Source organism: Nematolebias whitei, chromosome 1 (assembly GCF_014905685.2).
Source record: "Nematolebias whitei isolate Nwh7 chromosome 1, NemWhi1, whole genome shotgun sequence".
Lineage (NCBI taxonomy): Eukaryota > Metazoa > Chordata > Actinopteri > Cyprinodontiformes > Rivulidae > Nematolebias > Nematolebias whitei.
The window spans coordinates 29,762,434-29,775,941 of NC_056498.1; the positions used below are offsets into that span (position 1 = coordinate 29,762,434).

At 38.1% G+C, this 13,508-nt stretch overlaps 1 protein-coding gene across 1 annotated transcript; it reads right to left on the reverse strand.

Annotated features, from left to right (window-relative positions):
* Positions 1-4,547: 4,547 nt before the first annotated feature.
* LOC119430676 (interferon-induced very large GTPase 1-like) lies at positions 4,548-13,227 on the reverse strand. Its single transcript, XM_037698173.1, has 5 exons — positions 13,100-13,227; positions 12,961-13,008; positions 12,285-12,848; positions 10,246-10,283; positions 4,548-9,431 (listed from the first exon to the last, which is right to left on the reverse strand). Exons 1-5 carry the CDS (start codon positions 13,191-13,193, stop codon positions 4,548-4,550), a joined length of 5,628 nt encoding a protein of 1,875 aa, XP_037554101.1. The 5' UTR covers positions 13,194-13,227.
* Positions 13,228-13,508: the final 281 nt, after the last annotated feature.

Below are 13,508 nucleotides of genomic sequence, written 5' to 3' on the forward strand. Positions count from 1 at the left end.
TGTCCAACTTTTTTCATTCATTCAACCTATATTTATACAGGTTAGTCTTGAGTCATTTACAAGAGAGGCCTGTTTTAAGCAAAGAGCAGATGAGGTGCAGACAACAATAAACAATCATATAAAAAGCATATAAAATGAAAAGTAAATAGAAGGAATTATATAAAACCAAAACAAAAATAGCTACATTATAAAGCAATGTAAAATACTAAAAACAGGAACATGTCTGCGTTGGCTTTTGCCACGAACTTAACAGTTGTTTAAAATCCTTTAGAGAGGTCAAGGTCGAGAGCTTCAGATCTTTTTGCAGGGTGTTCCAGGAAACAGGAGCGGCGTAAGAGAAGGCCCTTTTGCCAAGTTCGGTCCACACTGAGGGAACACTGCAGGTAATTATGTCCTGAGAGCGCACGCTGTGATGAGCCTGTGTGAATTGTAGCCTCAGTATGTGGTTCTTATCTGACATGTGTGGCACCTGGTGTGATCTTTTGCTGCTGTTGCCCATCTGCTTCAAGGCTGGACATGCTGTGTGTTCAGAGATGGTATTCTGCAGAGCTTGGTTGGAACGAGTGCTTGTTTGAACCACTGTTGTCTTTCTATCATCTCCATCCAGTCTGCACATTCTCCTATGACCTCACCAACAAGGCTTTTACTGTATGGCCACACAACTACAGCTCAATGGATATGTTCTCTCTTCAGACAATTCTCTTTAACTCCTGGAGATGGTTGTGCTTTAAAATCCCAGTAGATCAGCAATTGCTGAAATACTCAGACCAGGCCATCTGGCATTAACAACTTTTCTTCCTCGTTCGATGCTCGGTTTGAACTTCAGCAAGTCGTCTTCACCACGTCTACATGCCTAAAGGCACTGAGTTGCAGATTTGTGGTTGGCTGGTTAGCTATTTGTGTTAGCAAGCAGTTGAACAAGTGTACCTGATGAAGTGGCCGGTAAGTGTATTTATGTGAAAATATGCAGTAAACCTTATGAAAACCTCTGCTCTGAGATATTTCTCAACCCAATTTGACACATACCTTTTTACTTCCTCCATCATCAGCTGCCTTTGAACAGTTTGAGCCGGTGATAAGGACACTGTGCATCATGTGCCTTCTAATTCACTTTTGGACAGTGTTCCCTCTCATCTGTTTAAGGAAGTTTTTAACACTCTTGGTCCATTAGTTGTAATCCTCATTAACATGTTCCTCTCATCACGCTGTGTTCCAGCTACTTTTAAACATGCTGTGGTGCAGCCACTAATAAAAAAGAAAAACCTCGTCCAACAGTGCTCTTTAACTTTAGACTTATTTTTAAACGCCTTTTTCTGTCGAAAATTTTAGAGAAAGTTGTTTTTAATCAACTTAAGAAAAATTTAACTGCCAACAACATAGGTGAAAAAATTCCAGTCAAGTTTTATATCAGGCCACAGCACATAGACAGCCCTTTTAAGAGTTTTTAATTACCTTCTATTAACCATTGATGCAGGAATCTCTGCTGTTTCAGTGCTTTTAGACCTTTCTGCCTTTGATTCTGTGGACCACAATATCTTGTTGTTGGTATCAAAGGCACAATTTTATTCTGGTTTAGATCCTACCTAACTGACAGGAGTTTTTTCTGTTCATTTAGGTGGAATATTTTTCATCTTTGCCAAATCTGTGGGGTGCCTCAAGGGTCTATTTTAGGTCCACTGTTTTTTAATCTTGACATGTTTCCTTTGTGGTCCATTTTTAGAAAATATAACGTCTCTTCACTGCTTTGCTGATGATATTCAGTTGTATTTGCCCATTAAGTCAGACAGGGTCACTCCACTGGAACCACTCTTCAACTGTCTAAACGACATTAAAGTCTGGTTGAAACTAAATTTCCTGAATCTAAATTAAAATAAAACTGAAGTCATCAGCTTAGGTAAATGTAATGCCCTTGACACTCTTGGCTCCTTGGCTTCATACAGCCACTCCGCCATCAGGAATCTGGGGGTTATTTTCATAGTGCTTTTAAATTTGACTGATAAATGCAGTTGGGAAATTCAGTTTCTTCCAGCTAAGACTCATGGTCAAGGTGAAGTCTTGTCTCCCTTTCAGAGACTTTGAAAAGGTGATTCACACTTTTATTACCTCTTGTTTGGACTGTTGTAATGTTTTATATGTTGGTTTAGATAAATAATCTCTACATTGCTTACAAATCGTCCAGAACACCGCAACTCGTTTTTTAACATGAACACATAACCCCTGCCCTGGCTTCTTGTTCACTTCTGGATTGATTTTAAGATTTTATTGCTTGTTTTGGAAGTCTTAAAAGATCTGGCCCCATCTTATTTATGTGATCTTAACAACTACACTCCAGTAAATGCACTTTATATAAAGAAATCTATAAAGAAATTGATACCAACATTATGTAAACTGGCATTGGACTTTAGTGCAATGTAGGAGCCCGCCACCTATAATCTTGCCTAGGGAAACTAGTTGGTTAGGGCCAGGACTGACTGGTTCTCAAACTTTTTATACCAAGTACCACCTCAATAAGTACTAAGAGCTCAATGTACCACAGTTATCGGACATCAAAGATCAAACTGGCAAAACTACAAACCATGCAGTTTAAGGTGTGATGGTTCCATGTTGAGAACAGCACTACACACACTGAAGTCTTCACTCTTCCTCTGCCTCCCAAAAACTGAATATAAATTTTAGAGAACTTGAATCAAATATCCTCACAGTTTTTCACCTTTTGTTGCTCGGAGGTCCAAAATGGACCACTAAAGTAGCCACTGGCACATCAGCTAACCATTGTCCACTTCAGTTTCCTCAGGGCTTCCCAAACTATTCTTCATTACATTTTCATTTTGAGCATTCTGTTGTAGATTGTAATTCGTGTGAACTACTCATTTTTTCTCAGTTTTTAAACTTTACATCAAAGTTTACACCTCTGGGACATATTAAACTGTACAAAGGTGAATTGTAACAACGGATCCAGATAAAATACTGTGATGGTCCCTTACTTGTGTGGTGGCACAGTGATCCAGTTTGGGCCTGAAGACCTAAGAAGTTCACCACTTAATGAACTTTTTTTCCTAAAATATTCTGAATCAAGTGATTTTATTTGTAATGTTTCAAAACACATTTTTACAATGGGTTACTGGGAGATGATTGAACACCTCTGAGGGCACGTCAGCACAACACTCATCAAAAAAACACCCAGTCTTTTGATACATAAAGTTAATTTAGACGTTTTGTACTCATTTTTGTGGCATTCATAAATGATTGATATAATAAAACAAGATTTTCTCAAGACAACAACAGTATATGGTTATTTTAAAATACAACAATAATCAAAATATTATCTAAATGATGCAAATGTAAATTTCAAATGAAAGAATTAAAACCAAAATTCTTTATCTATGAGTAATGATGTTAGATGTTATTACTGTTTTTCTTATACATTTTATTGTTGGATGTAACTGGGACCTTGTGTACATAATTTCGCTCCACCACATGTACCACATGAGGTGCAAATGACAATAAAGAAACTCTGACTCTGACTGATGAGGACATTAGATAATGGCAAATACAAAAATGAAAATATAACTTTCACTCTGTTTTAAAGATTTTTTAAAAAGCTTTAAATCTAATAATAATAAGCAGTAATGATGATAATAATAACAGAGGTGCTTTTATAGTTTATCACAACAAAACTCTGAACACAAAAGTTAATCTGCATGTCACAAAATTCAATGATTAAAGCGTTTCTTTAAACTAAAACAACAAACATATTAATTCAAACTGAGAAGAAATACTTAAAGCTGTATCTGGACAGAACCTAACAATGAAAAATATAAAAATGTGTCAACTATAAACTGTATGTAGCCATCCTTTAGTGCCAAATATAAAAAGACTTAAAAAGCCCGTCACTATTTTTACAGAAGAAATCGAAAACAAAAAAAATCTAAGAAGAAATCTAAACTTTACACATCCCTTTTCTCTTCCATATAAAATGTAATATCTGCTAATAATATTGACACAACTTTGGATGTATTAACTGTTCTTTTGCTTTCATTGTGTTTGAGTTAGGCAGCACGGTGGCACAACTGGTAGAGCTGCTGCCTCTCAGCGAGCAGGTCCTGGTTCAAACCCCGGTCCAGGGGCCTTTCTGGGTGGAGTTTGCATGTTCTCTCCATGCATGAGTGGGTTTTCTCCGGGTACTCCGGTTTCCTCCCACAGACCAAAAACATGCGTTAGGCTGATTGGTAACTCTAAATTGTCCCTAGGTGTGAGTGAGAGAGTGAATGGTTGTTTGTCTCGTTTGTCTCTATGTGTCCCTGTGATGGACTTGCGACCCGTCCAGGGTGTACCCCGCCCCTCGCACAGTGATTGCTGGACATGGGCACCGGCGACCCCCGTGACCCAAAATGGAATAAGCGGGTAAAGAAAATGGATGGATGAATGGAAGGATGGATGTGTTTGAGTTTTCCCATCATTTGATGGTGGCCTTTTGGTAAAATAATCTTTCACATCATAGCTGACCATCCTAATTTCTCAGCAACATCTTTAGCAGAGTTATTGATTCATTGACACATTTCTTCCAGGCTTTTTATGGCTTCTTCTTTAGAGATTTTAAACCAATCTTGGGGAATCTCTCCATATTTATCAAATCTATATTCATAGTGCTTGACCAGATCTTCTTTAAATCTACACACAAACCATTTCCAGTAGGATAGTTTGGACTCATCAGGGGTGATTCTCCAGGAGGCGTATTCTGGACCAGCAGTTCTGTATAGTTTATAGGGAATGGTTCTGTCTGAACTGTCAGGATAAAAACTGTGATTACTTGCAACTTCTGATGTGCAGAACTCAATGCTGAAGATATCCGTGTTTCTGTAGTGAGTTCCATTGACAGCAGAGGATCGATGGAAAGGTACATTGTGATCATCAGGACTGTGGTCTTCCACTGTGTTTGTACACACAGCGTAACAGAACGGACACTTCACCCAACAGCACTTGCACAGATGTTCAACGAGGATTTCTTCAGGCGTTTTTCTTGCTTTGTTCATTTCATCCAGAGAGAAACTGCTGGTTTGCTTCTTGACTGATTCAAGTTTTTTATCTGCTTCTTTCATGAGGAAGTCAAAGTCATTTATGTCATCAAAGTTTTGAAAACTAGAACTATCAAATCTTAGCTCATCTTTGAGCACACTGGATAATTCATTCAGCCACATGTTTGTGTTTCCATGATGAGTTTGGACTTTCTTTGATGCAGTAAACAAAGCTTGACTCACAAGTGCATGGACATCTTCGAGATGTTTTTTGAAAGTATTTTCTACTTTATCGCTGTGATTTTTGAAGATATAGCCCTGTACTTCTGCTTTTATGAAGGCCTCTGATTGATTCTTTGGATAATGTATGTATTCAATGAAACGCTCAAAGTCCTCTTTCTCAGCGAGTGATTTCAAGAGATGTTTCTCCAAATCTAGTCTGGTCCCACTGAATGTGGGGAAATTACACTTCATCTCTCCAGCAAGAGCTATGGCTGTTTTTGTGTAAGCAACTTCAACGATGGCTGTTTTCAGTTTTTCACAGATGAGTTCAGCAAGGACTACTGCAGAGGAACTTCCTTGACAAAAGATTTTGAAAACATTGTAATATTCCTCTTTTTTGTTTTCCAGGTAAATGAGTGCATCATTGTTCTTTTTGAATTTCTCCTGGGACTCCAGAAGCCATTTTTTGGCAAAGTCAAACACATATAGGATGAGATCAATTGTAAACTCCCTTTTTAAAGAATATTTCCACTCAGATTTTTCCACATTTTCTATGACTAGTTGGATCATTTCTTGCAAGTACGTTGCTTGGTAGCCTCTTGTAGCAACAGGGTTTTTTTTAATTGCATTGAGGGACATTTCTGTAGCTTTGGTAATGAGTTCCCTGATCTGTTCTTGCTTTTGATAAGAAAGATCACTGTCAGAGTTCTGATTCTTTGACGAGCCAATGTTAAAAATTCCTTTGAAAAATGTAAATACTGCATTTCCTGGTTTGTCTGTGTCTTTGTTTTTTCTCTCATCATTTTCAGGTTGTCCACTTGATTCATGGAGATGTTTCTTATGGAAGATGATATAATCTTTATAGTTACCCATTTTAGAGATGTTTTTGTATCTTCCACGTGTTTTGGATTCATCGATGTGTTTTTCTTCCACACCAAGTTCTCTAAGGATGGTTGACAGATCCTCTTCCAAGTTGATGTCCGCAACAGGTTCTGTATTTCTTGTTAATTCAGTAACCCAGGTTTTCCAAACTGAGCTGAATTCCTTTAGCAGTTCTTTTTCATCTTTGGCCTTATCTTTTAACTGCTGAGCTAGTTCTTTGCTCTTCAGTAGCAGTTTAGTCTCGAAGACTGTCTTCTTATCGTCCATCTTTTTCCGAGCATTCTTCTGTTCAATAATTTCATCCAGTTTTCTTTTAACTACTTTCACCTGTTCATCACGAAACTCTTTGAACTTGCTTTCAAATCGGCCTCGCCACTGAACCAACATTTCCTTCTCCTTTTCATCCTCAAAGTACCTTATCATTTTCGTTTTAATGTCTTCAAATGTTGTGTCCGTTTCTTGATTGAGATAACTTGTCTCAATCTTGTTATGGTCTCCATTTTCAATTCTGTTATAGAGCTGGTTTTCAATGGCCAACATGTTGCTCCTGATGGCCCAGGTCCAGTTTCCATACTGGACCTCAAGTTTCCTGTACACTGCAATTTCCAGTGTGTTTTTAAAGCTGAAAACAAAATTTTCATTTAGAAGTGCCATCCACAGGTCCTGAATATTAGAGTTGAGCTGTGAAAGACTGATCCCATCGGACTTTGAAGCTTTAGAGAGAATAACATTCTTCAGTTCTTGGATGCTCTCACTGTAACCTGGATTTGGAGGAGCCATAGGTGGACTGCCTTCCCACAGCTGGGCTAAGTACTTTACATCTGTTTGGACGTCAAATTCAATAACATCACTGAAGCACTCTGCTTCACAATCCTCTTCTTTGGCTGCTAGTTTGGTCATTTCGTCCAGTTTTTCTTGCAGGCGTCTTTTTCCATCCATGTTTTTTTCTGCTGCTGCAACATCTGTGACATTCTGATGAACAAAAACGCAACTTGGAGTAAGTTTAACTCTTTTCATTCTCATGAAAGCTTGAACAACAATCTGCAGAACATCTTGCATCTCAGCTGGATTCTCTCCAAAGATGTTGATCAATGTCATGTTTCCCACACCAACAACAAATGTTGCCAGTTCGTTGTCATGATGAAGAGATGTGTTGCCTCCTAGCTCAAGAGCACGCAGTCCTTCAGTGTCCACCACTAAAATATAGTCAAACTTAAAGCCCTTCTTGATCTCAGCTGATAATTTGACCAGCTGCATGAAGGCACCTTTGGTGCACCTGCCAGAACTCACTGCAAACTGTAGTCCAAACATAGCATTCAGCATTGTAGATTTTCCACTGCTCTGTACGCCCAGAACTGACAGCACAAACACTTTCTGGTCACCTAGCTTCTTGATGACTTCCTCTAAAAGACCAGAAATCCACTTCAGAGGAACATGACCTGCATCTCCATCCAGCAGCTCCAAAGGTTGTCCAGAAATCAGTAGATCTGCAGCTAGCTTTGGGTACTTGGACCAATTCCCCCGTCTGCTGTTTGGGTGACATGTTTTTTGAGCCTCATAGATCTGCCCTATTTCTCTAAAAATGTGCTCCAAGCCAAACGTTGCAGATTGCAGCTTTTTTGATAAGCATTCAAGCTCTGCTTTTTTGGCTTCCAAAACGTCTGATTTGACGTGTTTGTTCTTCAAAGCCAACACCTCAGACCAGGTGTTATCATAGTTTTGGAGAATCGAAGAAATATCGTCTGTGGAGAGGGCATCTGTCAGAATCTGAGTCCATTTCAGAAAATATTCGTCTTTTGACCAGTGGCTTTCAGTGAACAACTTTATCAGTTCACTGCAGGAAACAGCACATTGTTCCTGACGTAGTTCCATCAGTTGTCTTTCCTTTATTGATTTTTCCTTTTCAATGGACTGTCCTTTGAGATGATAGAGATCTTTGTTTATCTGGCACCACTTGTGCAACAGTTCACCTTGACAAGGAAGAAATTCATCTTTGATTGTTGAAACGTCTTTATCCTGAAGCAAATTAGCTATTTTCGTAGCAGAAATCTTTCCATTTTGACACTCACGGTTACTTTCATCTACCTTGATTCCAGAGACCTCAGCCATGGTTTCAAGCTGGAAGGACGTTTTCAAAATGGAGGGATCATCAGAAGACAAAACTTCTTTAATGATTCTTTTAAGTTCTCCCGAAACATCTGACTGGCTTCTTTTTTTAAGTCCCATTTTGTATTTTCCCTTTTTAATTTGAACAGCATCACAAGCATCATCAACAATGAGACAAATCAGAGGCTTTTTCATTTTAAAGAGTGCTGCTGTTATTGGCCAACTCTTGTCATTTTTTTGGAGCTTTGGCACCAGCACAACATTAATTGATGATTTTTCGATCAATATGTCTCGTTTTTCAATCATCAAAGCATCCCCATGAAGATTACAAAAGGCAATGCAGTCATTGAAGGCATCGTTGGGTTTTCCAGCAGGGCAGTACCAGGCAATCTCTGTAACACCGTCCATTAAATAACAAGATTTGGTGCTTCCAGCACAGTTTCTATGGAAGAACGTGCTGTGGCGGTCATTGATCAAAGAGTTCATTAGCTCAGACTTAGACACTGATAGTGAACCCAGTCGGAAAAAAGACACCATGGGTGTCTCAGCTTTGTAGATTGGAATACTCTTCATGGTGATATTTGAATCACCTTTGGTTACCTTCCATGTTTTTGTTATCTGTCTGAAGGCCCACAAAGGACACTCAGTTTTCCTTGTAAATGGATCAGGAACAAGTAACGGTAAGGCATACTGGCACTGTGACAACTTTGTTATCATGAGCTGCCTGAGGAAGCTGTCTGAGCAGTGAAATACTGCCATCTGAACATCCATCGGATGTACATGAGTCGGTTTGAGCGGATTTGTGGTTACAGTGGTTTCCAAAAGGTCCTCTAGATCATCATCTGTTTCACTTGTGTCAGACATCAAAACAGGCTTCGGATCAGTAACTTCAATAATGTCTTGTTTAACAGGAATATATCTGGCTCTGTAATCTAACATAATTAACTTGTGAAGATAACGATATGCTAGGTCTTTTTCAGATGTGTCATAGCACTGTGTTATAATTTGACTTATTTGAAGAAAGTCAGCTTTGGACATCTTTTGTTGAAGTTTATTCTGAAGGTGAAGTCTGCCAAACAGTGTTTCTATTTCTTCTTGTTGCTGCTTCTGAAAGATTTCATCTGAATCCTTTACTGGCTGCTGACATATTTCATCTGAATCCTTTACTGGCTGCTGACAGATTTCATTTGAATCCTTTACTGGCTGCTGTAAAATGCAAAGATAAACTGTGTTTTAAAAACAAAAATAATTTTATAGGAAAAAATAAATAGTTGTTACTATGTGAAATACATGTTGGGTTTGTGTAAATGGACTGTACTTATATTAGGCCTTTCTATCTTATTTCAAGACACTCAAAGTGCTTTACACTACAATCTGTGTCCTCATTTACCCGTTCGTACAGCACTCTACATCTCTACAAAGATAATTGAACTAATCATTCTAATGAGACTAATCAGTGCTTTATCTCACATTCAAACACTGATGGGACACACATCAGAGGCTATGAGGGGTTCAGTGTCTTGCCCAGGGACACTTCAGCATGTGACTGCTGGTGGATTCGAACCCCCAACTCTCGCATTGGAGGACTACTGCTCTAACCACTCAGCCACAGCCGCCCCATCTGTGTCCATCTGGTAATGTTGTTTTTTAGTCTTGGTCATCATAATAAAGATATGGACAGTACAGTTCATCATGCTGGGTTTAGGAATGAAAAGTATGCAGGTGTGCTAATGTCTAAAATGACGTGCTATGGTGTGTCTAAAATGCGCAGTAAAAAATCTTTAATTTAAGCCACATTTGAGTGTCATTTTTAAGGCAAGCCTAAGATCTTAAATTTGTAACACAAAGTCAACCACATTCAAACTATACTTTTAAAAACTCTTACAGACAATAAAATGCTTCTTTTCAACACCAGTAGTAGAATTCCTAGCCTCGGAGCCAAAAAATGTTTGATGGCAAAAAAGGCTTTAGTTTTAAGCAGTAAATTAATTTTTATAAACAACTTGGAGCTGTTTCCTACCTTTGCTGTGTTTCCACATACTTTCTCATTTGACGTTCCTGCAAGAGAAAAATAAAGCATAATTGTTGAATTTATTAAAAAATGTATTTAACCCCAACACCCCCACTACATGGCAGGCAGCTCTGCTAGGAGAGCGTAGATTGTAGCAGCTCCGCTCAGACCTAGCATTTGTACTGTAACCCTAAGAGGTCTGAGAGGTAAGACTAGATAGTCAGACTCACCTTGCATGTCTGCATTTGATACAGTTGATCATAATATTCTATTATAGATACTTGAATATGATATTGGTATTACAGGAACCGCTCTAAATTGATTTAAGCCATATCTATTTGATAGATTCCAATTTGTAAATGTAAATAATGAATCTTCATCATACACCAAAGTTAGTCATGGAGTTCCTCAAGGTTCAGAGCTTGGACCAATACTCTACCTTGTATATGCTTCCATTAGGTAATGTTATTAAACAGCATGAGATAAATTTTCATTGTTATGCTGATGATACACAGTTATATTTGTCCATGAAACCCAATGAATCCAATCAGCTACTTCGACTACAAGCATGTCTTAAAGACATAAAAACCTGGATGACCCTAAATTTTCTGCTTTAGAACACAGACAAGACTGAGGTTTTAGTTTTTGGACCTGAGCCTCTTAGGAATAAATTTTTCAGTCTTTTGCCCTCCTTGGATGGTATTAATCTGGACTCCAGCTCTAATGTTAAAAATATTGGTGTTATTTTCCATCAGGACATGTCTTTTATCCCCCACATTAAAACATTACTAGAACCGCCTTTTTCCACCTGCGTAATATCACTAAAATTAGAAACATCTAAAAATGATGCAGAAAAACTGGTTCATGCATTTGTCACATCTATCTTGGATTTTGGATTTGGATTCAGTTTGTGATAAGGAATGTTCTCATCTACAGCCTCACCAAATTTCAGAAGTGTCAAAATAGCTGAGTTAAAGCCATTTAAAAGTAGCATTGGTGGCCGTCATGGATTTTTGTTTTTGATACAGCATTGATAGGAAATATTCTCAGCTATCACCACACCAAGTTCCAGCTCAATATCACTAAAACTGGACGATTTATAGTGTTTTTCCTTTTTTTTTTTTTTTTTTTTTTTTTTGCTTAGGCGGCCATTTTGGATTTTGATTTTCAGTCAGAGTCTAAGGATCGTCAGCTACCAATATGACAAATTTCAGCTCAGTATCTTTAAAAATAGCTGTGTTATTGTATTTCTTCTCTTTCAGCTAAGGTGGCCATCTTGGATATTTGATTTTCATTAGGAATGTATAACAACTCGCTTTCAGCTACAATCATACTTAATTTCAGCGCAATATCTCAAAGAATGACCGAGTTAGTCAATTTTGTGTTTGCTGAGGTAGCTGCGGCAGCCATCTTGAATCAAAATGGCTCCAAACGTTAATCAGTTCTAGACATTTACCTGATGATTACTTTCTGTGAGTTTCAAACATATCCAACAGTGTTTCTGTTTTCTTCAGGGACATCTACACTCTAAGTCATGTGACTTGACAGCAGCAGTTAGTGAGGAGTGTCCTCTCATTCCTTTCCTATGGGGAAATATGGCGTCCTTGTTAGCAAAATATGCTGCCATGGTAAATCCAATTTCCAATACGAGTAGTAGCTCCCTTTTCGAGATTGTGCCGGTCGTTTTGACATAACTTTTGTGGGGGTGCACATTGCGGTTCGGGCCGCATTGAGGGAGATGGAAGAAAAATAAATAAACAAACACTTATTAGGTGTAGAATAATAGGTACCTTCCATGCATTGCATGGAGGTAGTGCATTGCCCACTGCTCTCCTATGCATTGCAATGGCAGTCCCCATTAATGTCCAATCCCATTCTCTCCCCCCACATATTAAAGAAGTTGGGCTGAGCTGCCCAACTTAGTGGCTTAACTGACAGGAAAAGTATTGGATTTTTGACACTAAATAATAAATATTGATATTCCTTATTTTTCTTAAGAAGACTTAAGTACCGGTAACTTTCTATTACCGTAAAAAACAACAACTCACCTGTTTGATCTTTCAACTCTCCCAGCGATGTGGACTCCCGAGGTTTGTCCTCTGCTGGATTTTCACCACACACCAGTCCACTGTAGCAGCATGGACTAATTTCAGAGACCATAATGTTTATTTTTTTCAGTAGATCTGCTATCTCCTCTGCCTCTGCCATAGTCCTTGTACATGTGTGATATCTTTTTTCATCAAAACCGTCAAAAGTTTTCAGGTCTTTTAATGCACCATCACACTCTTCACCTGAATTAGAGGTCACAACTGTCATTAAATATGCCAGTGATTGTCTGCCAAATGTTTTTTCTAACCACTGCACTCCTGATTTATAATGGCTGCCATGTTGGCCTTTTGGGATCAGGAGGAGAAAGACATTCGTTTTCTGATTTAAAGAGATGTTTTCAATGCTTTGTTGACCAAGTAAGTTAACAACACATATGTGCTGACCACACAAGTCATAAAGTTTGGATGAAAAATGTCTTTGCTCATCATCAAGTAAGATGTTGTTTGCTCCAGCCTCAACAGAAATCATATCTCCAATTACTACAAGTGTGAGGGCACAATCAGCTGAAACAAAGAAGAAAAACACACGGGTGTTTTACTGCAGACATAATGTTTGATTCAAACTGGTTTGAAATTTTATAAAATTGATGAATTAAACAGACGAGTTGATCCTCACTTGGTCCACTTGTGTCCATTGGTGTGTCCATCTCCTCCGCAGACTTATCTGTAAAATACAATTTCACAGTTCTGCTCATTTTATAAAGGTTAAATAAAATGTGGAAGGTTAAATTTTCTATTCGTTCTGAGTACACTACCTTTGTCTTCGGCTGCGGATGGAACCGATCCGTTTGCAGACTCTCCGTGTCCATGGTTCTGTGCTGGGCGTTGAACTTCACCAGGTTTGTCCATTACCTCAGAATTAAAAATATATATTTTAAAGGTATTGTTTGAAAAATTGTTTTTGTTTACAGTTGACAGTAAAAAAAAAGTTTATTTATGAGTTGACAAAAAAGAAAAACACTATTACTTCAAGTGTTAAAAATACAAAGGGATTGAAGAAAAGTTAAGCAAATTTATTATAAAAATATTTTATTTAAAAAAAAAATATATATATATATATCAGAATTAGAATAAACTTTATTGGCATTGCACCGTGATACAAAGCGAACATGTACGTACAGTCGTCCGAAAGATGGGCAGAGTGCACGAAGCTGCAACTATAAA